This window comes from Aptenodytes patagonicus, chromosome 11 (genome assembly GCF_965638725.1).
Source record: "Aptenodytes patagonicus chromosome 11, bAptPat1.pri.cur, whole genome shotgun sequence".
Classification (NCBI taxonomy): domain Eukaryota; kingdom Metazoa; phylum Chordata; class Aves; order Sphenisciformes; family Spheniscidae; genus Aptenodytes; species Aptenodytes patagonicus.
In genome coordinates, this window is record NC_134959.1 from 1101078 (window position 1) to 1127808 (window position 26731).

General features: G+C 59.4%; 1 protein-coding gene across 3 annotated transcripts in view; it reads right to left on the reverse strand.

The window, feature by feature from the left end:
• The window catches only part of WWP2 (WW domain containing E3 ubiquitin protein ligase 2), a 47303-nt gene that overhangs the window by 4775 nt on the left and 15797 nt on the right, over nucleotides 1–26731 (reverse strand). For all 3 annotated transcript variants that reach the window (XM_076348870.1, XM_076348867.1, XM_076348869.1), the window contains exons 7-22: nucleotides 23882–24009; nucleotides 20923–21139; nucleotides 14295–14384; nucleotides 12273–12447; nucleotides 8905–8959; nucleotides 6752–6833; nucleotides 5970–6098; nucleotides 5592–5670; nucleotides 5365–5436; nucleotides 5185–5273; nucleotides 3781–3940; nucleotides 2609–2742; nucleotides 2340–2480; nucleotides 1629–1749; nucleotides 1163–1267; nucleotides 452–548 (exon numbers count right to left, since the gene is read on the reverse strand). In XM_076348870.1, the coding sequence (XP_076204985.1) occupies nucleotides 452–548; nucleotides 1163–1267; nucleotides 1629–1749; nucleotides 2340–2480; nucleotides 2609–2742; nucleotides 3781–3940; nucleotides 5185–5273; nucleotides 5365–5436; nucleotides 5592–5670; nucleotides 5970–6098; nucleotides 6752–6833; nucleotides 8905–8959; nucleotides 12273–12447; nucleotides 14295–14384; nucleotides 20923–21139; nucleotides 23882–24009 (1874 nt within the window). The remainder of the gene's footprint in view (nucleotides 1–451; nucleotides 549–1162; nucleotides 1268–1628; nucleotides 1750–2339; nucleotides 2481–2608; nucleotides 2743–3780; nucleotides 3941–5184; nucleotides 5274–5364; nucleotides 5437–5591; nucleotides 5671–5969; nucleotides 6099–6751; nucleotides 6834–8904; nucleotides 8960–12272; nucleotides 12448–14294; nucleotides 14385–20922; nucleotides 21140–23881; nucleotides 24010–26731) is intronic.

Below are 26731 nucleotides of genomic sequence, written 5' to 3' on the forward strand. Positions count from 1 at the left end.
AAACGAGTGGGCTAAATTAACTGGTTAGCTTGACACTGATTCCAGGAAAGTAAGGGAAAGGCTGGTACAGGCCCCAAAAAGTAGCAAATTAAAGGATGAGAGCAGAATAATGCCACACTGTGGTTTTCTGGAAAAGGGGTTTCATCGCACAAAAATCAAAATTAAATAAAAAATCAAATCTCATTCAAAATGAGATTACAAGCTGGACTGACAAAGTTAACTGTGGCAGCACAGTTCACGGCTAAGGAATTTGGGTACGCCACGCCACCAGGTTAAATCGCTGTGCTCAGACGTCGCAGCTGCTTCACTGCTTACGTGCTGTGCGCTGTCTTGAAGTCTGTGATGGAGATACGGACAGCCAGGTCCCTCCTGTCAGGCCCCACACACGGCCACTGCCCCCACCCACCTCCCCGGGACCCCCCACCCAAGCCGAGCGCCCAGGAACACGCACCGATGAGCTCTGCGAACCCCCCGACGGGCAGGCGGCAGGTCCCCGTCACGAACTGCAACAGCCGGATCCTCTTCTCGTTGTCCATCTCTTTAACCACCTATGACAAGAACGCGGCGGGAGAGTGACATCCCTGTCACACCCAAGCCCGCAGCCCGGCCGGGCCTGGGGCACCGTCCTGCAGCACGGCTCCTGCCATGAACACCCCACGTCCTCCAGCCGGCCGGGCTCGGACACAGCCCGGGGCAGTGCAGCATGCCAGGCATGTGCTCCAGCCCTCGCCTCCAGTCCTGCATCCTCAGGGACAAGTGCATCCCGAAGGGCCTGCGGGGAGCAGCTCTGCCCGGCCTTGCCCTCCTTCAGAGCCATTTTTGACCCCCTTCTCTCCTGGCCAGCACAGAGCAGCACCGCCTGAACTGGCGCAGCTCTACTACATGCCACCCCCTTCTGTCATCCTGCCCAAGAGCAGCAGCTATTGCTAGAAGCACGCTGACCACTAAGTGCTGCCTGCTGTCCTCGGCGGTGGCGCCGGGGCCTCTGCCAGCCACAGCCAGATGCTTCTTGCTGAACACGTGCTCGTGGTTGTATTTCGTTCTTCCTGACAGCCTGCGAGGCTGCCTGCCCCAGGCCAGCCCTGCCTGCCCCAGGCCTCAGGCAGGGGATGATCCCAGGGCTGTGGAGCGGGTCGGAGGTGCTGCCGGCGCTGGGACTGACCTGCCAGAACCACTGGATCTGTTTGCTGTTCTTGGTGTAGTGCCGGTAGATGGTGTTCTTCTGCCAGTCGTTCATGTCGATCTCCTGCATGCCGCACAGCATCAGCTGGGGACAGGGGACAGTCAGCAGGGGGATAGAAACGGGGCCCTGTGCCCACGCTTCAGAGCGCTGACTCCTCCAGTGCCGGGCTTCGCAAGGCACAGGCTCCAGCACTGGGCAACGGAGGTGTCTGGGAGGAATTCCTCACCTCCAACGAGACATTTTCTTGCTAATGGACCCAACGAGCCAACCCACAGACCCAACCACCTGGGGCGGCGGTACCCCCATCGGTAGAGCCGAGGGGCAGAGGGTGCAAGCGGAGCCTGTGCACTCTGCCGTCACCGCGTGCCATTCCTGGGGCAGTCTGTGGCGGGGTGGGAAGCACCGGTACCTCTGTGTACCTGTCCCAGCACAGGCGCCAGCTCACCTCCAGCTCCTTCTCGTCAAAGTACCGCAGCCACTCCAGCGGCACCACCTCGTTGAAGCCATCCAGGAAAGCCTTGGTCTGCTCCTCCACGCCCCGCGTGAACCTCCAGTCTGTCAGCAGCCTGGGAAGGCAGGCAGCGGTCGGCAGGCAGCCAGTGCCGCTGGCCCGGCACAGGGAACCCCCACCATCCCTCCCACCGGCGGGGAGGGCCCCGGGAGCCGCAGGGGTACGTGGGGAGGGGGAGAGGGGCTCCTGCAAATCACCAGGGCTCCCCTCAATTCCCACTAGTGGGTTTCTCTCTCTGCCTCCGAACCCGTGAGCAGCAGACAGCCCTGAGCACAGACCAGCAGCCTTCGGGAGGTCGAGGGGTGCAAACCACGTCCCCTGGCCAGAGCCTACCATCAGCAAGAGGAGACAGCCCTGGCAGCCCCCAGCCAGCCCAGCAGCGGACAGGCAGGGTGAGCAGCCACGGGCCAGGGAGAGAAGTCTCACCCTCTCTCCCCTCTCCTCTTTCCTGAAAGTACTGGCAACTGCCCAGCCAGCAGCAAGCCAGACCGCAGCGGAGCTCGGCCGACCGCGCCAGCCCATACTTGTCACAGGCCACGTAGCCCAGGGAAGCGGCCACGTCCCAAGCCCCATGTTCCCACCCCAGAACTGCCCTGCAGCTGGCGGGGGTAGGCGCCCGGCGGGGGCCTCGGGACAGTCACTCACATGATGTACTCCTCCTTGTTCTCCTCCGTCACCCGGATGCTCTCACCGCCCTCCTTCAGCTCATGGGTGGTCACCTTGCCCAGGATCTCCATGTCCTGGATGAAGTACAGCTCCAGGCCGCACTCCTCCAGGCTGTTCTCCCTGCGGGAGGACACCGGGATGTGGTTTCTGACGGAGGTACCCGGCAGCAGCGAGGGGCCATGGGGAGGAGCACTGCCTCCCCCGGAGCAGGATGGGCCCTGGGCCAGGAGGGAGCACGGGGCACTCACTTGGTCCAGACGATAGAGTTGTAAAACTCAGGGTCGATGGATTCCAGGTCCTTCAGCGTGGGCCGCTTATTCAGCATCCGCTTGTAGAAGGGCAGCGTGAAGCCAGTATCGATGAACTTCCCATGATACAGAGCCTGTGGCAGGGAGGTGACACTGGGTCACGGGGGACCCCAGGACGGACCCGTGGAGCGAGATGATGCTCCACCACTGGGCAAAAGGGAATCACTCCCGGGGTCCCAGAGCTGCGGCACTCACTCCCGGCTGGCAAATGCGATGGGGAGGAATGGGCTCCCCCCGACAGTGCTGCCTGGGGGCGGCTTGCCTGGTGTGGGGTGTGCTCACAGCCCCTCTCCCCTCCCCACCGTAAATTCCACCGTGTCTCCTTCTCCCCTCACAGCTCTATTAAGAGCACTTGTTTAAACAGAGCTGTGCTGCGGCTTCCCTGAATCCCTGGCTTCCAGGAGCCCCAAGGCAAAGGCAGCCAAAAATAATGCAGACGCTTGTCTAGAACGGCCCAGCAGTGAGTAATAGTCTGGGGTTTTATTGGTATCCTGCAACGCGCAGGGCAGGGTAAGACAGAGCGGGGACCTGAGCAGCGCGTAGCTGCCTCCCGCACACACCCCACAGGGCCACAGGCCAGAGACCCTTCCCCAAGCTCGTGGAGTCCCTGGCAGCCCTCCTGCCAGCCCAGGGCTGGGCGACCTGCGGTATGTTGGCCTTGGGGAATGCGAGACGAACGGGAGGAGCCGCTCTGGGGCTTGGGCAGCTGGAAAATCTCACACTGCTGGGGCTAAAAATAGTCCTTGGAGCTGCAGACCTGACAGCACCTGGGGTGGCAGCCAAAGACCTGGAGCCATCCCTGCCACACAGCCCCTGGGAAACCAGGTCCCCTCTGGCTCCACAGCCATTCCCCAGATTTAAAATGCATCAGCCCGCAGCCTTCCCCGCAGCACCCCCTCGATGGCCCGTCTCCCACGGACCCACACCTGAGCGAGACAGGGGCTTAAGGAGGGTGACAGTGCCGAGCCGAGCACAGCCACAGCATGCGGAGCTGCCCCTTGCCCCGCTGACCACCCCCGTTCCCCTGCAAAGCCCCTGCTCTGCGGGGTGGACACACTTGAAGAGTCTTATCTCCCGTCGCCTCCCCGACCCCTCTCGCCCCGGGCTCTTACCATGGCAATGAAGCGGCCGATGAAGCGGAAGTAGGTGAGGTGGTCAGGGTTGATGGAGGAGGCAGGGTTGATCTGCAGGCAGTAGTTGTTCTTTCCAGCGTACTCGAAGAGGCAGTACATGGGGTTGAGCACCTCGTGGGACAGGAGGAAGAACCACTCCCTGGGGTGAGAGGAAGGGGGAGCGCGGTGATGAGCGGCTCAAGGAGCCAGGGTGCCCAGGGGCTGCGCAGGGAGGCTGCGCCCCGGCGGAGGGGACAGCCATGCGCCTCCACAGCACACCCCACACAAACCAGGTGCCCGTCTCCTCGGGGTGCCGGTGCAAGCGTTGGGCCCCGGTGTGACTTGGTGAGGGCGTCCTCCGCCCCAGGGGTGCCATGCGTGGTTTGTGAAGGGCTTCTGGAGACACCAGCAAGAAAACACCCCGGTTTGCTGGAGGCCCTGCTCGGAGCACTGGGGATCCCGGCAGGCACCACGTGGCTCAGTCCCAACCAGGCTGTCGTACATGTACGCACACACCCCCAGCTGTGCACACACACCCTGAGCCTCCCCGCACAGGCTCCCCCGGGAGCCCCACCCCAAGCTCAAAGCAGCGCGGGATGGGTACCGCCCTGGCTTTGCTCCCCCAGCCGCAGAGGGAGACAGGAGTCCTCAGACGCAGAGGCAGCCCCGGCATCCCGTCCGTGGTTCTACCCTGTGGTAGAACAGCATGACGTAACCTACCATAGGGTAAAACCACTGGCAGGACACAGAGAGGCGGAGAGCAGGAGCCCCTGCACCAGAGCCGGGGGCAGCGGCACCACAAAGGAGGAGCAGGCGAGAGCACGGCAGCACGAATGCCGGGGCGGCGGCAGGCAGGGGGAAGCATTAGCCCAGCACCAAGGCAGACACCCCGAGCGAGCCGGCGGGGCCTCGTGAGGACACGGGACCCCCCTCCAGCTGAGATGCAGCCCATGCTCTGTGGTAACACCATCCTCGGGGCAGGCAGTGGAGGCTGCAGCAACTGCATCGCACCACGCCTGCCCCGGCACACACCGACTGTCCCGGGAAACACCAGGGCCTGTTGGCTGCAAAGGTGGGCTGTGGGGAGAAGCAGCTGCTCAACCCATCGCCCGCATGCCCCGGGGGCGGCAGGAGAGCCCCAGCTGGGTCCCCCAGCCCTCTCTGTGCCAGGGACAGGCTGCTGTGATGCTTTCAGGGTGTTCCACCATTCCTAAAACTCACACTCACCATTTGAACACACCCCTGGGCTCCTCCACCCAAGCAGGCACTGCAGAAAGGCTGAGGACCCCGAGTGCAGCTGCCGGACAGACTCCCGTGCCTGCATGGCCCTTTAGGGATTCACGCTGCAGGCAGGGCACAGCCCCGTTCAGCAGCAGGCGCATGGTCCGGCACGCCGACGCTCACCTAGCGATGCCGCCATAGTCCAGGCCCTCCTCTCCTCGCATGATGATGTACAGGCGACGCCGCAGGTCATACGGCTTCATGTTCATGATCTGGGGAGAAGCAAGGGAAAGCATCACCGCTGGCTGGTGCGAGGGCCGGCTCCACACCTCCCCGGGCTCTGCAGTCCTGGCACCTCCTTACCTGCTGGAAGGAGTCCTCAAAGAGCGTCTGTCGGGAAACACTGATCTTCACGTGGCTGGGCAACGCATTCGACTACGAGCAAGGCAGAGACGCGAGGCTTTGTGCAGGCTGGCACAGCAGCTCTCCTCACCCGTGCCTGCCCACGGGGTCAGGCTGTTCACGCACCCATCCAGCCCTGCGGCTCAGCAGCCCCCAAGCTGCTGGGGCCCTCCGGCTGCTCTACTCACGTGGCAGAGGAAGCGGAACTGGTGGTACTTCCAGCGAAAGCTCCGGTCGTACGCCCCTGGGGAGCCGCCCTGCTTGCTCCTGCAAAAGCAGCACGGGCCTTGGTTCAGCATCCCCGCCTGCCCTGGCTCAAGCTGCCCAGCCCCAGCAGCCTCATCGCCTGCCAGGTGGGAGGAAGATCTCTGGGGCACAGCTCACCTCTGTCAGAGCCAAATGTGAGGCTCTAAACCCACTACTCAGAGTCTGCAACAAAGCTGACCCACTTCCCCCACTCCGTGTCATGACCACGGGAAGGCACGAGCTGCAAACAGGCAGCTCGAGTCCCAGCTCCCAGCGTGCAGCCGGCTGCAGAGCGAGCGGCCCGGCCCAAAAATGCTTACCCAGACTCGAATCCAGGGCGCGGGTCCTTGAAGGTGGTGGTGCGAGTGTTGTGGTCCACGAAGTAGCGCACGCCCTCGTTCGTGTACTTCATCTCCCAGCCGGGCGGCAGCGGCGGCTCCTGGATCATGCTGCCGACAAGGAAGGGGTCACCGGGCAGGCACCTCAGGCATCTCTCACCCTGAACTGCAGCCCTCCAAATTGCTGTCCTTAGGGACCATCTTCAGTTTGCAGCTCCGTGCCAGGCAAAAGGAATGATTCATGGTACGGGATTAGCGAGCGCCTGCACCCCGAGACCGGAGCCCTGCCTGGGCTGCACTCTCAGCCACGGCCAGGACTAGCCACAGTTACAGCTTCGCTCCGTCTGTGGGAGAGGTAGCCTCAGTAGAGACCCGGGCCAGGTCCTCAGCAAGGGCAGGTCTCTGGAGAACAACAACCCAGAGCTCTCAGGAGCCCAAGCAGAGCCCTGCGGGAAAGCAACAGGGCAAGAAGAAAGCACCTCTTTCTGCCCAGAAAGCCCTGCAGTCTTCCCCATCACTTCCTCATCTCTACCCTCGGCTCCCACAAGTCGAGAGCTGCCCCGCGATGCCGAGGGTTGCAGTATCCAACCCTCCTGGGCTCCAGCACTGCCTGCTCGCCGCCTGCAGTTCTCAGTGCTTTTGGCTCCCCAGCGCTGCAGCCCGCTCGGTCCCCCAGCATGGCCAGCTCTCAGCACTCGGTAGTCCATCGCATGGACCTTCCGAAACCGCAAGCATCCTCCCTGCTCTCCCCGCAGGCTGCCTACCCCTGCGTGCGAGGGTCTTCCCACTGGGTGGTCCGTGTGTTGTGGTTCACGTAATACACTCGCCCATTGTCCTGTCTCTTCTCTAAGAGAAAAAGGAGAGGAAGCATTAGCTGAAGCGCCCTGGCCAGCGCTGACCCACAGTCCCGGGAACAGCCCTCCCCTTCCCAGCTCACAAGAAGTTTGTTGGCTCCCCCTGTCCCACCTCCCCGCTGGCACTGCCCGGGCTCATTTGGAAAAGGCAGGATAAAAAACCCTACATTTCTTCTACATGCACAAGCTGCTGCACCTCCAGGGAAGGCCGGCTTTCTCCAGTGCCCCCAAAGCCAGCGTGTGTGTGTGGGGGTGCCATGGCAGAGGCCAGCCCTGCCAACGTGCTGCCAGGCTGGCACAAGAGCCGTGCTCGGCCACGCACCTTGCTGGGCAGGCGGCACACACACCCTCCTTGAAGATGCAGCGCTCCGCAAGCGCAGCATCCCTCCAGGTGGATCTGCAGGTGCTTTCGCAAATGCATCTGAACTCCCTGCGTGGCCCTGCTGCCGGTGCACAGCTCATGCTCCCGACGTGCGCTGCACACGCATGCACACCCACACCTCCTTCTGTTGCACACAGGCATAAAACAAGCACACCACTCACACCAGCACGACTGCTCGACCCGCCTCTGTGCCCGCGGCCTCACACGCTTGTTGCACAGGAGCCTCCCAGCACACGCTCCCCACCTACCCAACACCCCATGTGCGCCACACACTTCCCCAGGCACCCCCTTCCCAACACTATTTGCACACTCAGAACGGCAAGCGCCTCCCAGCCATGGCTGGGCACCATGTGCCCTGGCCCGGTGGTGATCCTGCGCCCGCTCCCCACCTTGCCAGCCTCCGGGCGCCTGCACCCACTCCATGTACCCCCTCTTGTCCCGCCTGCACGCCTGCCAACACCGCTCTGCCTCTCGCCAGCCACCCCCCTGCACACACCCACACACACTCGCTGCCTCCCCACCAACACGTGTGCCCCACACGCAATACACCTCCTCCCTCCACGTGCCTGCGTCACTCCCCGCACGCACAGCCCTGCTCCATGCCGGCAGGGACGCCCTGCACGCACGCTCCCCTGTCACCTCCCGGCCACCGCGGCCCCCCTCACTGCATTTCACTCCTGGACTGCGGGAAGCAGCCCCCAGGCCGTGGCTCTGGCAGACTGTGCATACGATGACCAGGACTGCATCCATCCCGGGGACCCCATCCATGCCAGGGACCCCCGCCCCACCCAGGGTGCTCGGTCCCACGCAGAGCTGTGCCTCCCCTGAGTCTGCCCAGCTGACACTGGGGACAGGGTCCCTCTCCTCCCAGGCCAGGGCTCACCTCACTGATGCAGGAGGTGGGCCACCCAGCATGGCAGCAAAGGCTCCAGCACCGTCCCCATCGAGACCCTGCCCTCGGAGACCCCCTTAGCAGCCTGGGCCCCCTCTGTCCTGCTCCAAGCTCCCCGCAGTTTTAACCCCTCTCCTGCCCTCCCTGCCTGCCTGGCACAGCACAGCCCGTCTGCACCCACAAGCATCCCAGCCTGCCCTCTCCAGGGATGCTCGTGCCATGGAGGGGGGGTCTCTGCCCTGGGGATGGCACAGGGACATTTCAAAACATCCCAGCACACGACGCTTGGGCCATGGGGACAGGACAGCCAGCCCCGCTCCTGCCAGCTCCCAGCCCCACCGCAGACTGGGGCAGAGCATCCCGGGAAGCATGCATGGCAGCAGGATGGATCCCTGCTCAGCAGAGGAGGGATCTGGGGACGAGCAAGGAGTTGGATCCCCAACCTCTCCCCCCAGTCCAAAAGAACAACCACAAGCAATTCTGCATTCAGTAGCTGAGAGAGACTGGGAACTCCTCCAGGAAAAGGGGAAAAAAGGAAAAAAAGCTGGATTTCAAATCAGAGAATGTGCTAATCACGGGCAGACTCAGGCACACATGCAGCAGAGCACGGGGAACGCTGGCTCCCCAGCCACCGTTCCCATTAATGCCAGGGACGGGAGCAAAGGAGCTGCTGACAGCACCATCCTCCCTGCGGGGCAGGTAGGGTCCCGCTCCAGGTGATGGAGGAGCGTCCCCAGTGGGCTGTCCGGCGAGCGTGGCAACAGGCAGGTGAGGCGGCTCAGTACTTACCCCAGCCGGGAGGAAGGGGACCGAGAGGATCATTGTCAGACGGGGCACCGGACGACTAGAGACAACAGAGAGGGCAAAAACACAAAATAAAACCAGGGCAGGGATGTCTGGGAAGAGCGGAGTGTGGAGGTGAGCCGTGCAGCCCCCGTGCCCACTCGCCTCCCCTTAGCCCGCAGCTCCCAGAGAACTAAAAAAAAAAAAAAAAACCAAAAAAAAAAACCAACAACAACAACTTGCACACTCAAGGGGGGTTAAAAAAAAAAAAAAAAGAAAAAAGCACAAATTAAACAGAGGCTGGGGCAGCCAAGGGGGCAGCGGGGCAGCAGCACGGAGGGGAGCGGGACGGCACGGCGGGGTCCAGATGTGCGCGGCTGCTCGGCTCCCGCCGGCTGTCCCCACCAGATACACCTCCAGCCTCCTCCAAGAACCACACACAAGAGGGGAAAAAATATCGCAGGCCTTTCCAATGAAATCATTCCCACAAGCCCTGTCCACGCCCAGCGCTTCCTGGCGGGCCGGCGGCCTCCTCCTCCCCGGGCAGGGAGCGGGATGCGCTCGCACTGAGGCCACATTCATCCCGCGCAGACGGGCGGCTCCGCGCCCCGCCGCCCCCCCAGCAGGTTGGGGGCCGCCGCACAAAGCACCTTTCTTCTTCCCCGGGGCAGGCAGAGCCCACGGCCGTCACCCAGCCTGAACCGGGGGATGCCCCGGGACGGGGGGGAGCAGGCTGGCGTGCTGCCCCGCTGCCCCTGTGTGTGAGCACCCCCCCCACCGTCTCCAGCTCCACTGGAGGTCCCTGGGGATGGAGGCGCAGCCCCGACAGTCGGGGGTTCAGGGGAGAAGGAGGCCTGCGAGTGCTTTTAATGGTTAAATAAGAAACGCACTGTTACCAAAAAGGCATTTTCATTGCACCTCCTGAATCCCAGCTGCTGGAGAGGGGCCGGCATCCCAGCCCTCTGCGCTGGGCTGGGGATCAGAGTCGGCCTGGGCTCAGGAAATGCCACCCGCAGCAAGACCCATCCCTCCCGCCCGGGAACAGGAGGCAGCCCCAGGCCCAGGCATGGCTGCTATTTGGGGTGCCAGGGCCCCCCACTCCGAGACAGGTACCAGCACTCGGGGTGCCCCACGGCAGCCCAGCACCCCGGGGATGTCCTGAGGCACGTCAGGGACGGGGCTGGCACAGTCCGTGCCTCTCCGAGCTTCATCTCTTGTACCTGACCCCATGTGCCAGGACTGGGAGCAGGAGGCACTGCCCCGGCAGCAGCCAGCCCGGCACGGCGTGCCTCGGACTTGGGGCAGTCTCCACTCCCTCCCTGCCCAGACAGGCTGGCCAGAGACGCAGCCGAGTCACATCCAGAGGTATCACCTCACTGTGACCTAAAAATAACTAATTAAAACTAACAGGGCAGAGACACAAGAGCCCGGGGCAGAGCTCCTGGGAGCCAGCCCTCCTGCATCTCTCCACAGCCCCTGGGAACAACCTGGCCCCTCATGCTGGCAAGACTCCTCGGTGCAAGGGATGCTGCGTGCAGGCACAGCCCGGGGAGCCCTGCGGCACCGAGGTGCCTGCTGGCAGAGCGGTCCCTGGCTGCACCCCGGCCCCCCCAGCTGCGGCTTCCCCCAGGGGCTGCACAGAGAGGGCTCTGCACCGGCCAGGGCTGCAGCGCTGCTCATCACCTGCCCACCTTCCTCTCCCACCAAGGAGGGCAGGTGGATGCTGGAGACGGGAGGGCAAGGCAAAGCAGAAAGCCCCTGCGGGGAAGGAGGCAGAGCAGGAGCCATCGCCGCTGGCAGCAGAGAGCTTGAAACAAAAAGTACAATCGTTTCATCAGGCTAAATCTGGAGCACGAGTCCCTCCCTCTGCACTCCGCGGAGCCCGGCCAGGGCAAGTCGCGCAGCGCTGGAGCAGCTCCAAAGCTGGCGCTGGTGGAGACATGAGCGAGTGACAGGCCCGGAGCCCCGTTCGGCCTCCGGTGGAAGCCCCCTCTTGCGCACCCCTCCGCAGCAGTCCTGCAAACGGCGTGCCGAGAGCAGCAGAGCCGTGACGGTCCACCCCCTGCCACGAGGCTTAGAAGGGCTGGCGAGCTGTCCGGGGAGAGATGGGCAGGGGGAGGAAAGGGGCAGAGCAGCTTCCCGCACCCCCGGGGAGCTGCCCTGGTTGCGTCTCATGCGGAGCGGCACCGGAGGATGGACTCTGCAACCCCTCCCAGAGAGCATCTGAGCTCCTCACTGGAGCACAGAGCTTTCACCAGCACTAGCAGCGCTGCTGGGACACGTCAGCCTCCTGGCTTTCTCCGAGAGGAGCTAAACATTGATGGGCAGTTGGTCACCCTGCTCTACCCACCTTTACTCCACACCTGCCCCACCAGACCTCCCCACCTTCTGGCAAGAGCCTTGTTTTACACCACAGCACAGCCTCTGCAAGGCACATGGCCAGCTGACGGTGGAGAGCACTGGGACATCGTTGCTCCGGGAGGTGGAAATGCTCCAGCAGTGCTGGACCCAAGCACTGCTCACCCTGCAGCACAACGGCTGTCAGCACGGTCCTGGTTATCAGAGGGTGCTCGCCACCGCTGGAAGCCAGGTCCTGGCTCCAGCAGCAAAGGCAAGACCAGGACAAGAGTGGTCTCTGCCCAGGAGCTATTGCTCTGCGGGGCTGTTGAGAGATCATTCCCTGAGCAAGGAAATGCAGCTACTCAGCCCAAATCAGGAACGAGGGGAAGAAGTGGAGAAAGCAGGAGGAAGCTCCCCGAGCCCAGCAGTGCTCATTCCCCACGCTCTCTGTTCCCCTGGCTCTTGCAGCCCTCACCGTGCCAGCACTTGTACCCTGGGCCTGCAGCTACTGCTGCTGACTCCTGCTGCCACCCAGGACCCAACTCACTGTCCTCAGTCCAACGGAGACTTGGGGAGGGACGAGCTCAGCCCTGAGAACCTCCCCTCCTGCTACAGAGCAGGCTCCCACAGCTTCCTCAGCATATGCCCAGCCCCAACAGCACGCAGCAAGTCCTGAGAGCCTCACAGGTAAGCAGCAAGGCTTGGCTGACAGGAGCCATGGGAGAAAGCGTGTGCCTAGCCACGTTGGCACTGAAGGGACACCAGGGACAGGCTGCTGAGGACACCTCCCACCACCCTTCAGGCCCATGCAAGCTGTTTTATAAAAAGAAAGTTACTCCCACGGGGTTCTCTGCATGCAGCAGAGGAGCTCGTGGGCTCTCCTGTCCGAACACTGCTCTGCCGAGCTCGCCAAGCTGACAGACCCCACGCACTCCAGCAAGCACCTCCCCACGCACAGGGTCTCCCAGGCCAGCCCAGGTGAGACCAGTGGGAGAGCCGGGTGAGACCTCCACCACCGCAGCCCCCGCTCTCACCTGGTACAGGAATCTTTGGCTGAACTGCTGCATGGCTCCTTGGAGCTGGTTTCGCTGGGACTGCCACTGCTCATAGTTCCTGACATATTCGGCCGTGGGGCGCTGCCATGTGGTGGTCCGGGTGTTGTGGTCCACGTAGTAATACCTGCCTCGAGGATCCACACGCTTCTCCCACCTGGAAACACCAGAGGAAGATGTCACTGTCTGTCCTCAGACAGCTCGGCAGGTCCTGCTGGCAGGTGTCTCCAGCTGCCATGTGGCAACTCAATGCTAATGCTGGTGTGAAGGCAGCAGAAGGAAACCCCAGAGAGGTCGGGAGGCATAGCAGAAGGCACACCCCATGGTCCTACACCAAGGAACCTCCCATTGCCCTCGCCCGAGGGCTGCCTCCGGGGTCTGGACATGCAGCAGCAGCTTGAGAACATCCAGCTGCTGCCCCAGAACGTGTTGAAAGGCTGACCGAGAGGAGCACTGGGTTGTGAGCCACCTCCCCAGCTGCCCACGCTCCCCTTGTGCTCCCCACGCAGCGGCTCAGCAGAGGATTTGTGGTCGAGTTCTGCCTCTCAGAAACGCAGGTGAGAAAAGCAGCTCATAGTCCTCCGAGGGAGAGATAGCCGAGAGCTGCCAGGGCCCAAGGGTCCAGCTACAAAGACTGTGATTTTTCATTTCACTCTGACTCTACAGGCTGACTTCAGACACTTGCTCTCTGGCTCCTCTCACAAGACTAAGATACCCTTTAACACAAGGGCTCCATGCCCAGCTCCAGCATAATCACCACTTTCACAGCTGAAGGGGCTCTTTTGGACAAAGATCCACCAGAAGGAAATACAAAAGACTAGCAAGACTTGAAGCACCTCCCTGCAAGGGCACGTGAAGCCTAGACGGGATGGCTAGACACTAGCAGAGTTTGCACCAGGATGCCGTAAGCATTCCTCCAAGACAGCTGACCTCCGACAGAGGCAAGGCACTGGGTTGGAGACCTGTGCAGGAGGGAAGGAGCACACCTGGGGTACTCCAAACCTACCTTTCCAGGTAACAGCCTCCCTCTTTTAACACCAGACAGATTTTAAGCTGTTGTAGGATCAGAAAGCGGCTGCAGAGATCACAGCTTAACTGAAGGTAGTGTGTGCCCACAGGAACCTGGAGGCTCCCGTGGAGGAAAACAGGACAGGTTTGTATTTCACTTTCACACATTACGCTGGTGGTTAAAGCGCACTTAGTCATCCCAGCCTTGAACAAACTCAGTCTAGAGAACAACAACAGTTTGGCTGTACTGACTTCTCCGCTTTTAGGAGCACAAAGAGGTGAGAATTCAACAAGTTTCTGGAAAGCACGTGGCCTCCAGGGCTTTGTACAGCCTTTATGACCTGAAGACTTGTTTACTCCTGCAAATGAAAGCATGGCCCTCCTGGACATGAGTTTTGCGGAGTGCTTCCTGCAGGTCTCATGGAGCTGAGCAGCATCTTCTCGAGCATAAGCAGACCCCAACGTGGCTGAGAACATAAGAGGCCTCTCAGAGAGTGCAGGGTCCAGCTCCAGGTTTGGGGCACGCTGAGCGTGCCTGTTTCTGCTCACTGGGAGCTCAGTCCTCATCTAGAAGCATCTGTTTTTCCAGGTGACATGAGGCCCACCCCCTCCCTTCTCCTGGTCCTTGGAGGGACTTTGCTGGCACCCTGTCCTAAAGGCCCACCCCTCTGCTCTGCCCACAAGCGGTTGTGCTGCTGCTCGAGTGTTCAGTGATGTTCCATGGACTGTTTAAAAAAAATAATCCTCTAACAGAGGTCGAAACGCAACAGATTGGAAAGCTTTTTCCTTTTTACAAATGCTGAAAAGACCTTTCTGAGAATACAGGGTGTGCTTTCAGGCCAGTGAACACTTGGTCATCTCACCCCATTTCTTTCTAGGAATGAAAAGACCTTCCTGCTACCAATCCACTTCTCCTCTTTTGTGCAGACTCCCGTGCACCTGATACAACAAGTTAGTTCAGTACGTGAGATGCCAGCTGCCCCCAGAGGCCCTTACCCTGGAGGAAGGGGTCTCTCCCACGTGGTGGTCTTGTTGTTATGGTCTACATAGTAGACTCTACCATTAGGCAGCTCTCGCTGTTCCCACCTGCAAGAAAGAAAAAAAAAAAAAGTCATGAGACAGTTGATACTTGCTAGCACAGCGACCGAACCCTGGCTGAGGTGGAGCTACCAAAACAAACTGCCCTCCGCAACGCCAGCCAGAGTGGTGTGCCTCCTGCCGCAGGGCTCCCCGGGCACCTGCCGCACCAGACAGCGCTCCAGGGCCAGCTGGGGAGAGCAGCACCCCTCAGGAGAGGACGTGGAGGAAACCCGAGGCAGATGAGATGGCGCCTGTCCTCTCCTCAAACACAGAGATGAAGCGAAGCGGTTCAGCTGGAACAAGCAACGTGGATCCAGCAGCCTCAGCCCCTGCACCTGGAGGGCAGCGAGAGCCGGAGCCTTGCTACACATAGGACCAAGAGACTTCGCAGGCACCTTCGTCTACTTTAAATCATGCCCGAGCAGCCCTCCTAGGAAAACTGTTTGCTGTGTACCCACAGACTCAGACTGCAGCTGTGCAGCCAAGCCTCCCCCACGGATCAGTGAGCTGTGAATAATTAATAATCACCTTATTACCAAGAATGTCCAGAGAGCTGCATCTGGCGGATTAGCAAGCCTACCTCCTCGCATTGCTTAGCTACAGCGTGCTAACCTTTATTTAAAATAAAGAATGACAGCAGGTCTACATGGCAGTTGCTTGGCTTGCTAGATCAAGGCGATCAAAGACGTGCCGCAGCAGCCTGCTTTCTGAAAACAGGCCTAATTTGGAGCATAAATTCCTAATTTCCTCCAGAAAGTAGGAGGGTTGGCATAAGATTTCACACAGGGTCAGTTTTATGTCCTGTGAGTTTTTGATGTAGTTTTTGTTTGGTTTCTCTTAATACGTCTTTAAAGGGGAGCCTTTGAGTTTGGGCTGGGGCTGAATTTTCTCCTTGGCGGTTCTCCTGCTCACTGCTGACAGATACTGCTTAAAAACATCGCGTGGCCACAAGGCACTGGGTTTGGAGGTGGTCCCTAAGGGGAGCCGGTGCGATAGGGAGGCCTGGCTTTACACAGCTACACTGAAAACCATTCTTTGCCTTAATTCATTCATGAAAGTTTATGCCCCGGCAAAGGTAAAAGCTCCGAGGAGCACCGTGCTTTCCTGTCAGCTTTTATTCTGCAACAGAGAGAGGCGAGCCAGCAGCTGCGGACAGATAAAGTGTTCTCTTGCCACACTTCTGCTCCCACAGGTCTCCCTCCCAATTCAATCTTCAGTCTCAATTAATTATCACAAAAAGTCCTAGGAAATTAATATACCAGCTTCTGCTGTGACAGCAAGGGAACAAATCCGGGCTTGCAGAAAGCAAGAAGCCCTTAAGGAGGAGACACATCGAGTGTCCATGTCCCATTGCCCAGGCTCACACCATCCCTGCTCCCCCTCAAACCTCCCAGGGGACAGTGAAGCCACCAAACGGTGACCTCAGCCACAACCACAGATCTGCTGTGACCACAGGTCACGCGCGTCACAGCCTCGAGACCGCTCTCGAAAGAGGTGGGAAGGCAGAAGTGGGGAGAGCTTCAGCCGTGTATCCACGCCCTGGCAGCGTGCCGTCAGCTGGGGACCCCAGCGGTCCAGCAGCCACGCAGGCAGCCTGAAAAACCTCTGCCCTGGGCGGAAGGCAATCTTGCACTCTGAGATAAGAGTCAGTTCCCCGAAAGCAGGAGGGGAATGTGAATGCCAGGCTCAGGATTTAGCAGAGAGACTGTCTAACCCAAATCAGAGCTGTTGGCTTCGCTCCTATGGGCTTCTCAAAAGCACTGTCAACTTAATGCGTATGCAGAGACCAGGTGACATCTGCAGATAAAAGCTACCAGTCAGCAGCACTGCATCTTTCTCATCCCTAGAACAGGTCTAGGGTCACCAGTGGTTATCTCTGATGGAAAGAGTCCAAAGCAGGACCTATTGCGCCTTTGGCGGTTGGACTCGATGATCTTAGAGGTCTCTTCCAACCTTAATGATTCTATGATTATTAGAATTATATAGATTATTATCCACCTTTGACAGCAAGGGGCTGCCAAGCGTAACACCACCCAAAGGAGTGACCACGTGAGAGCAGAGCCGGCACTACCCGGTGCTGTTCTGGGATCAAGACGTCTTTGTCTCCCCGCCCGGTGGTCAGCCCTTTTCCTGGGTTACCCCTGGGCAGCGTTGGGCGTTGTCAGAGGGGAAACGCCTGGAGTTTCCTGTTCGGTAGCAATGAGCTCAGTGCTTCATGAGCATAAAAGCACCAGGACAGCTAAAAGACTGAAATCTCTAAAGAGAAAATCAGCATAGCTGGGATTTCTTGAAGACACAAGCGTGTCCACCCCATGAGATGGACGGCAGAAGGTCCCCGGGCATCTTCAGGGAGAAGGCAGGGCTATGAAGTGCCGCTGGCTGGAGAGCTGCCCACTGCAGGCAGAGCTTTGGGAAGCCCCTTCCTAGACTCGCACTGCAGGTGCTTCAGATCGCCACCAGCAACCAGATACGGAGCCGGCACAAGGCTCAGGTGGAGGAACACTATTCGCAAACAAAACTCCAAGGCACAACTCCGCTCATGAGACTTTGCAGGAGTTGGCATCCTGTGAAAACCCTTTAAGCATCATCTTTCCGAGGTCAGTTGTACATAACAGCCTCCTTTGGGCACATCCAGAGACTGCAGCACCACTCGCTGACAGTGAGGACAACCCCAGCCAGATGCCCCACCCGTTCTGTCCACACTGACATGCGGTGCTTCACAGATGAACGGGACCCCAGCCTTGTGCACACAGAACCAGTGGTGCCAGCAGTCGTTACTGGAGAGGACAGGTCCTCCAGACTCATTAACAATGGGTTCTCTGATCAATACACCTCTGAGGACTTGGAAGTCCTTTATGACAAGAGGCTTTCAAGCCCCCAGGTAGCATTTCTCTGTGGCTGTAGAGACCAGAAATCCCACGATGAGGCGTCCTCGAGGGCAGAGGGTTTCTGGATCCCTCAGATAACTCCTCTGGGTGCCCTTGTGACTGCAAAGAGTCACGCAGGACTGGGGAGAGCTGCTGGTGGCAGCTGATTTATGTCCACTGTCCCCGTTTCACAGCCTATACAAACAGGTGACAAGTTCACATGCTCCTCAGGTCAGCAGCTCCCTGGTGATATGAAAGGTAAATTTGCTGAGGGCTGCCTCGCCCTACGAACAGTGAATCACCACCGTTAAACAGCAAGCTGTGACGAACTCTTATTATCACTGACACACAGCAACAGCCTCAGAAACAGGAGCACTGGGGGCAACCCATCCTTGCTCAGACCACCTTGCCCAGCTCTTCACAGGCCTCAGCCTGTTCAAGCTTCCCTGCATCCCGTCTGCCATCCCGCAAGGGACAGCTCAGGGAAACGTACGACAACGGGCTCTTCCTCTGGGGAGCCCACATCCAGCTGGCGCTCCTCCCCCGTGCCTGCTGCCACATCGCCACCAGCAAGGAAGATGAGCAGTTTAGCAAGCGCTAGATGGTGGGAGCTCTCACCCATGTGCACCACTGCTGCAAGCACGAAGCGTGCGACGTGTCGGCTCCCGCTAGCTCCCCTCCGACCGACCGCAAGGCTTGCCATGGCAGTGGATACAGGGAGCCATGGACGGTGTGAAGTGGCAGTGCTGAGGCAACCCTGCAGTCCAAACAAAACGCCCTCCTTATGTAAGAAACCACAGCCCCATGCCTTCTGCCAGGCAGCATAATGTACCTCTTTGTATGGGCGAGACAGCGCTGTGTATACATAACGACCGTCCGTCCCCCACGCAGGATCATCACTGATAGGAACCAGATGCAGGAGCCAGCAGCTCTTGTGCCCTCCCCCCTTTCGCTATCAGTCTGCTCGGAAACCCCCACGTGAGAGCCGGGACCCCACGCCGAAGGCCTTGAGAGCTGTGACCGGCTGCTCCTGTGCCACACATGCTCCCCGGCTTCGCAAGGAAACATGCTCTGCCCAAGCCAGGAGGATGTGAAGGAGGTTCTGGGCACTGTCAGGGCTGGAATTATTCAGAACACCTTCCAGCACCCTCCAGCCCCTAGAACAGACTCCCGGTTGTGTGAGAGATGCCTTTGTGCCTGCCACATCTGGTGCAGATGTTCAGAGACAGCTATCTGAGCAGACAAAATAGCTCTGAATCCCCACATGAACCCAGCCGCTCTCGACTCCATCTGCACGCAGCCTGGCGCAAGCAGGGAGGCTGGGGCTCAGCGCACCCACCAGCACGCAGCAAGGAAAAGCTGCCACCCCTCCAGAGGCTGAAGGGAAGTCGAGCGTGAGTGCTTTCCATGCTCCCACGGATAAAAGGAGACTCTTGGAGAATGAGGCAGGGCTCCTGCAGAAAGCAGGAGAGACAAGACGGCTTTCCAGCTCTTCAGTGCCAGAGCGACTGGCTGCTCTGCGGGGGACGTCACTCCTGCAAGCGGCAAAGCAAGAGCGATCACTCGGGGGCTCTGCAGCACTCTCTGCACAGCCACCTCTGCAGGAGCCAGGCCAGCGAGGGGCTACCCTGCACCGCTTTCTGCGGAGCACGCTGCTGCTAGAGCTGAAGTGGCCTGGTTTTGTCTGCATCCCTTCTGCCTGAGACATCGCTGCCTCCACCAGCCCAGCCAGCTGCATCCCCATCTCCCAAGCTGGGCCCCAAACCACCAAACCAATACCCTGGTGTGGTGAGCCAGCCGAAAATCAGCTGCCCTAGATCAGGTCTCAAGAGATCCCCAGAAGCTCATTTATACCACCGCAGGGCCACAGTGTTTTGTGCAATCCCTGTTTAGCAAATCCCTGCTTGTGCAAACCCCTGTTAGCCCAGAACCTGGTCTGGCCGCTCTCAGGGCAGGGCTTGCACCACGGAGACCTCAACGGACTCAATTCTCCGCTCTCCTTCACCTGGGAAGACCTTGATACTTGGTCTCCATCTGACCAAGCAGGTCAGCTGCTACCCAAGCCAACCCAGCACGAGCATGTAACTCGGACAGCACATGCAAGAGGGTTGCTGCCCTCTTTCCCCCCTACAGATCCTACGGTCAGGACAGGGAGGGACAGATACACACGGTGCTAATCAAAGGTGTCTCCAGAGATCCGAATTCCACAAGCTCAGCCTGGAGGACAGCTCGCTACACCTTCACTGCTCTTCTCCAGCCGTCTCCCAAAGTGCAAGTTTTATCCTCCTCCCCGCTCTGACATGCACAATTTTCTGGTGTGTGAGCACCGCAGGGAGACAGGCACAGGGAGGACACGGGCCACCCTTCCACCCGGCTGGACCAGGTAAATGCAAGTCTGGCATGTCTTAGAAAGCAGGGCTTGCAACCTCCCCGAGCCTCCAGAAACCCTAATCGTGAGATACTCGCAGTTCCTCTCCGCCCTGGGAAAGAAACTACAGCCTGTTTCCACCTGGGGCCGTGCAGAGGTGGGGAAAAGGAGACCTTCAGTCTACCTGGCAGGAGCAGAAAGGGGCATAAGCTCTGGCTGGAATAAAGACCTTTTTCAGAGCACTGGACTTTTCCAGCTGCCTGGAAACAGGAAGCGCCCAGGCCAGAGAACAGAAACCCTCACACACCCCGCATAAAGGCACACTGAGCCGTTAACCCTAATTACCTGTGACTGACACACGAGCGAGGCCCTGACCTTCCAGGCATCACCTCAGCCAAAGGAAAATAAACAGCTCCCTTCATACGAAACACAAGCCATTTTCAACCCCCCCCCGCCCTCGCTGCTTTGCGTTTTCAGTCCAGAATTAAAGGTGTCTGAAATACACGGGGAGAATGACCCAGCTGCAGCAGGAAGGGGGGCTGAGCCCAGAGCCTGCCCGCCACCCCCACCAAGAGACAGCAAGCCCGCCGGCATGGCTCAGCCGGCCCCAGCTCTCCTCCCAGCCCCTTCCCCACATCCCACGGAGGAGGAGGAGGAGGATGCAGAGCATCCGCACCAGGGAGATGAATGGGCACAGCTATATGAAGGTCCTGCCCACCTCCCCCCAGCAGTGGCCAATGCCTCCACGGTGTCTCTGGAGTGCACGTTCATGCCCTCCTGCTCAGAGGGAGCTCCCTGGAAATCCATGCTCACTCCCTCATGCATTTTCCTCTGACTGATCCCTTCAGCGGCCCCAGGAGAGCAGAGGACTCTGCTGCTCCCCTGGGCATGGACACTGAGAGGCTGCTTGCTGCAGAGATGTGATTCACTGTTTATTACCCTAGAGACCCAGAGCGGACACAGATCAGACCCCAGCCCAGAGGAGGAGAGAGGAGTCCACAGCACAGTCTCAGGCTCACAGGCCTAGGGAGGACAGGCTGTGCCAGGGGAGCAAGGGCACAGGGATCCCTGACAGGCACTCCCAGGCCCCCTCTGCCCTGCTGAGCACCAACGTTCCCACCGACTCCCGGTGCAGCACAACCCCCTCCCTCAAACATCCTCTTCTTCCAGCACACAGCAGTGCCCCAGTTTGCTCGTGTCCCCCCAGCCGCCCTTCCAGGGCCCTGCCTCCCTCCCCGAGGGCCACAGGCACTCTGTTGTGCTGGCCCTGTCAGGGGACAGAAAGTCTCAAGCAGAAGGCAGAGCTTACCCGGGGGGCAGAGCATCCAGGGCTAGCACCGCTGCCCGGGCCGGTGGGGCGCTGGAGCCGGAGGCTGCCTCCTCTGCCTCTCCAGAGCTGGTCAGGGCAGGAAGGGCAGGAGCGACAGAGCTGTCAGCCACGCTTGACGCCGCCACGGTCGGTACGGTCTCTCCCGTTGCCGGCCTTTCCTCTTCGATGTCTGCGGCACCCGCTGCATCTCCGTTCACTGGAAAAGCAGAGGGTAGAGACATTAGAACCCAGAAAGGGTAATGGGGGGCCCGTCTGATCTACCACACCCACGCAGCCCTGGAAGCAGAGCACGTGGTGGGTGGCAGCCACTACCACCCAAGCATGGGACCCACGGTGCTCCCAGCCTGCAGCAAAGGCAGCACCCCCTTCACCCAGCAGCCAGATCCCTCTGTGAACCACTGCCGCTGCCTTTTGTCCCGAGACAAAAGCAGAGGGTACTTTGCATTTGTGCTCAGTATCTCTTCTGCCACTTGCAAACGTGCTGCATGCCTGATGGGAATTCAGGTAACGAGCAGGAGCTCAGAAAGGGCCGGCGCAGTGTTCCCCCCAGGCAGAGGGAAGCCCAGGCTCAGCAAGTCGGCTGCTGCACTGGTAAGAGCTAAACGTTGCTGGATTTCACTGAACTTTTGGAAAAGGGAAGAGACAGAGCAAAGGAAAATTACAAAGAAAAGTGATGAGGAGGAAAATGCAGACCAGAAAAAAAAATGAAAGGGAATTTGTTTGACAAATATTTATTAGATAGCCAAAAAACCCTGAGACTTGGCAGTCCAGCAGAGGATAACTTTCGCTACAAGACATCCTGGCTTCAGTGGCAAAGCAAAAGCATTAAAAACAAACCAGCAACAAGTAACAAAGAAGTAAGGGATGCAGACAGAGCTCCACAAGTTAGAGTTGAGAAATGTAGAAAACTGTAAGGGAAGTATCTGTGTCTACAAGCCCAAGTATTTAGAATTATTGTAGGAAAAAACCTCACAACAGTATAAACCCCCACAGATGGGAGACTGAAGAACTACAGACGCTCTGTAGAAGAGGCAGACTACTTAGAACGCTTTTGCTTTGCGGCTGGAGTGAAGCAGGACAGCATCCTCCAGCAGCAGATGAATCTTGGTACACAGCATCAGCAACTAAAGGAGCCCCTCAGGCAGCATCTATGGACGATGAAGGTTTCCAGGTCAGCAGGCTCACAGCAACTTCCACCGGAGTCCTGCAAGACTCGGGTGAGGAGGTCTCTGACTGCTACTCATTTCTAGCAAGCCTTGGAAAGGGCCATTTTAGAAGCTTCAAACACGTTGTGCTAATCTTCAAAGGGAACCTGCAGAATGACCCAGGTAACTACGCTGTGATCGGTTTGATCTCAGTCCTGGACACAACAGGGGAAAAGCTGATCCAAAGTTCACCTGACAAGGAAGGGCTCCGGAGGGAACACAGCTAGGGCTAAGCAACGTGGCTGTGGAGAAAACATGCCATGAAATAATCTCCTTTTGTTGTCGGATGAAATTACAGCTCTGAGTGACAAACGTAATGGGGATGTTCTTGCAACAGTGTGCTCAAAAAACATGATAATATCACCAAAATGTACTAAACTGAGGAGGAAGAGGATGGTTTCCAGAGGCATTCCACAGAGCGCAAGACCGGGTGTCCAGCCCTAATCCCAGCAACCTGAAACACTCATCTCCCATCCTGAAGTGTAAAATCATCACCAACAGGACTTGTGGGAGACACAGAGGTAGGCAAGTGGTAAACAGCGACGAGGACGGCACAGTCATAAAGCCACGGGGGAGGCTGGGGCTGGGACAATAAAACATGTTTTAAATAAACCAAAGCCAGGGAGTCAAGTTGTAGTCGCAGGAACAAAAATTGTCCACAGCCTGAGGGAGCGTCCCCTGCACAGCGAGGACACTGGGAAGGGCTGGGTGGGCACAGGGGACACCACGCAGCATTCGCTCCTGGTACAGTGCTGCGCCAAACAGGGCGGAGACGAGCCGCAGCCCCGGGGAGGGGAGCACGGACCAGGAGCGACAGCGGAAAGGCAGCATTTCACATCAGCCTTCCGCTCCCCCATCTCCCTTCCCAAAATGGGTTTTGGCAAAATTGAAATTGCATGGCTCCAGGTTTTTCCAATGAAACGGAAAAAGAAAAAAAAAATCTTCCTTTTGGGTTGAACAAAACATTTCTTTCTACCCGAAACAAAGCACTCTGCTTCTCCTTCCAGGTCTCCGATAAAAGCAAAAGAAAGGATGGCCTGCAAAAGCAGTGCAGGGGAGCAGGAGATGCCGCACTGCTTGGCCAGCTCCATGGAGCCAGAGAAGGAAAACAGATAAACCGCTTGTAGCTTCGTAGTCAGGCACTCAGCAGGTCCCAGACCCTGCTCTACAAAGTATTTATGGCTTGGTGAACAAACCCAAGAAAAGACAAGAGAAACCCTTCCAGAAATACCCTCTGGCGTAAGAATCAGCCCCCTTTTGAGAGGCTGGTTTGTGCCTTCTCTGGTGCTCGACAAGACAGCTGCTCCTCCCCACGTCGGTGGGCAAAGAGCTCAAAACATTTTCGCTGGAGACTGATGGCCAAATTCAGCTGAACGCTCCCAACCCTGAAAAAAGTCCACTCAGCTGTGATAACTGTCCTCCTTGCTGTGGCATCAGTGACGTTGCTGTCCCAGTATCCTTTTAAACACCTGGTGCTGGATGCAGTATTTTTTGTCAGGGAGACTCCAGAGAGGAGCCACAGAAATTATTCACGACAGGCAGAACAGATCCTACCAGTGCACTCTGCGGAGCTGCCCAGCTTATCAAAAGTAAAATCAATAAAAATCAATCAATTCACAGGGAGGAAATTCCCAGGCACTACAAGATCCGTTATCTTAGCAAAAACTCATTTTCTCCCACAAAACGCAGCCCCAAGCTCTGTTCCCCGCCACCTCCCACGAGCACTGGTTCACCTGTGCCGTTGGCCATGCTGGCGTGCTGCGTGCTCTTGGCCTGCTGCCGGTGCCGGCTCCTGGTGCTGGGACTCTGCTCTCCGCTCCCCGTGTTTTGCCTGGCCACTCCACCTGCATGCCGGTGCGTCCTGCAAGGGAAAGAAACACAGGAGATGAGACACACCACTGGCCTCACAAAGAAAACCCTACTCCTGCCTTTTTGCCTCCGTCTTGTGCTACTTCTCCCCCAGCACAGCCATCGGGCTCCCCCGAGAACGGCCAGGATGCAGCCACATGCCTCTGCTCCTCCGGCAGAGCCCTGAACTTCATGCTGCTTACTCAGACCTGCCAGCCTGCCCACGGGTCAAGGCACCCGACTGCCAGTGGCGGAGTCCCATGGAGGAGTAACCTGGGTGCCAAAAACCTTGCTTTTGTTTGCAGGTGCTCACCCCGGCTGCCCCACGTGCTGAGGAACGGCCCCAGGCACCCACGGCCAGAAACCTGCTTGCAGCACCAAGCCGCCACGGCCACCGGCAGTTTGCTCCTTCCACCCCTGCAATAAAGTTCCCAGGAGAGATCCCACACCAGCGCCAGCTCCTGCACCGTGGTGCCGCGCCAGGCGCCGGCGGGAACCCTCACCGTGCCTCCCGCCCAGCTACAAGCTTTGCACAAAAGCAGGTGAGGAAGGTGCAAGTGTTCGCCGCTGCCGGGACAACTGGGACAGCTGTGGCCTCTGGCTGAGGAGGGAACAAGCAGCCGGGAAAGACGGGAGCTTAAATCATGGCGCAGGTTGTGACCGGCTCGGATGTGGCTGCTCCATCTCTTGGGGAGGGGGGGGGGTCTTCTCTTTGGGCCACGCTGGACCTCCCTTGCCACCGTGTCCCCTTCAGCAAGCTCTTCCCCTCTGACTGCCCTGAGGCAGCCCGAAGGCATTCAAGAATTCAGGGTTTTCAGGCTGATTAAGAAGCCTAGTCATTACTGCAAGCAGGGAGGGGGACAGGGCAGGGCAGGAGGGGAGGGATGCTGCCTTCCCGCATCCGGGGGCCAGGGGAGCAGAGGCAGAGCCCAGCCGCCTCCGCCCAGGATCCCAGCCCGGGACAGCGACCACAGAGGGTGAGGACAGCAGGGATTAGGAAGTCTGTTTGCCCCAGCCAAGTTCTCCCCTTAAAAGGGCAAAACCCGCAAACTGTCCCCATGTCTCAGGGCTGGAGCTGGGAGGGAACAGCAGCTTGGCAGCGACAGGGCACAGCATCAGTCATGCCACCCTCACCAGCTCCAGCAAGCCCTCGGTTCCTCCCACTCGCTCCGAAGCCACTCTCCTTGGGGAGCAGCTCACAACAGTGGGCAGAGGAAGGGCTGGGATCGGGAGGAGACATGGGAAAGCAGGAGATCGTTGTTGAAAATAGATCAGATAAGAGCCATGGGCAGAGCAGCCTGTGAGCAGGAGCTGCCAAGGCCGCTTCAACCAGCCACAGACCTTCCCAGGAGGGCAGCCCTGCACAGGGGCTCCTCGAGGCACTCCTCAGACAGTGATCTCGCCCCAGAAACCCCCGGCTACCCCCAGGACACCACTACGTGCTGGGGGTTTGCTTTGGCCGCCAGCACCTGGGGACTCGGAGCAGCTGCAGGCGCAGAACGGGGTCCTCTTCCCCCCATCAGGAGGTGAAGTTGCCCCTCGCTGCCCGTCCATGGGGCTCAGCGAGGCACACCGGCACCACACGCCTCCTGAAAGTTGGCCGGCACCCACCTCCCCACATTCGCCCCGTGGCGAGGCCGGGAGGCGGCTCGGCCCCCGGAGCCCCAGCCGGAGGGGAGTGGGCAGGTGGCACCGCTGGCAGGAGCCAGCCCTGCCGGGAGCGGCCCCCGAGGCACGGGACAGATCTGGTCCCTGCCCTCCTCAGCACAGATGAGCTAAGCGCTGCCTGGAGAGTTTTTAGAAACCAAAACAGGATGTTTCCAGGCTGCCAGCCGGCCGCACAGGGTTACCAGGCCTGAATTAGCCGGCCCGCCGCCCAGCCCAGCCCTCCTACGAGTGCTCCCATCTGGGCATTGTCTTTTAATAGATGCATGGAAACAAACCCAGTGAGGCCACGTGAGAGTGGCGGGGCTGGGAACGGGCTCTTAAAATAGGAGCGGGGAGAAAACAAGTCACAGCGCGGATGGGAACAGCCTCTCACGGCCACACCAGCGGGACGGAGCGGGGCGTGCAGAGGGCAGACCACCTCCCAGGCAGCTGGCAAGACCCCCGCTGCCCCCCATTCATCGCGGTCCTCGGGTGGCTGCCCCATCGCGTGCTCTGCCCCATCGCCCCTCCTGGGCCAGAGGCAGAGGGAACAGATGATGCCAAAGAGGAAAGTGGCGTCAGCCAGGGTGACATCAACCTTTCAGCTCCCCGCTTCTGCCAAGGCAAGCCCCCCATGCTGCAGAGCCCGACATGGGCCCCGGGCATGAAACCCAGGAACAGCCGCCTCCTCCCACTGCGGTGGCCAGAAAGTCCTGGCACAAGACGCCAGCAGAGGTGGCAGCACCAGTCTCGGTCTCACTCAGCACACCAGATCACAAACTGTGGCCGAAGAGGACGGAGGGCAGAGCATGCAGCCAGGAGCCAGCACCAGCTGCAGGGGGTCGGGACACGACCACCAGGAAACACAACCGGGAGAGCCCCGACGCCACATGGGCAGCGGGGGCTCGGCTCCTGAAACATGGAGCTGAGAAATTCCCCCTGCCCCTGCAAAGGGGGGAGTAGGTAGCCACGTCTCCCAGCACCCAGCCCTCTGCAGTGCCAGGAGCAGAGATGGCACCCATGTACCAGCACCCTGGAGCTGGGGCAGGAAAAACACCCCCTCACCCCACGGCAGCGGGACGTGCAGC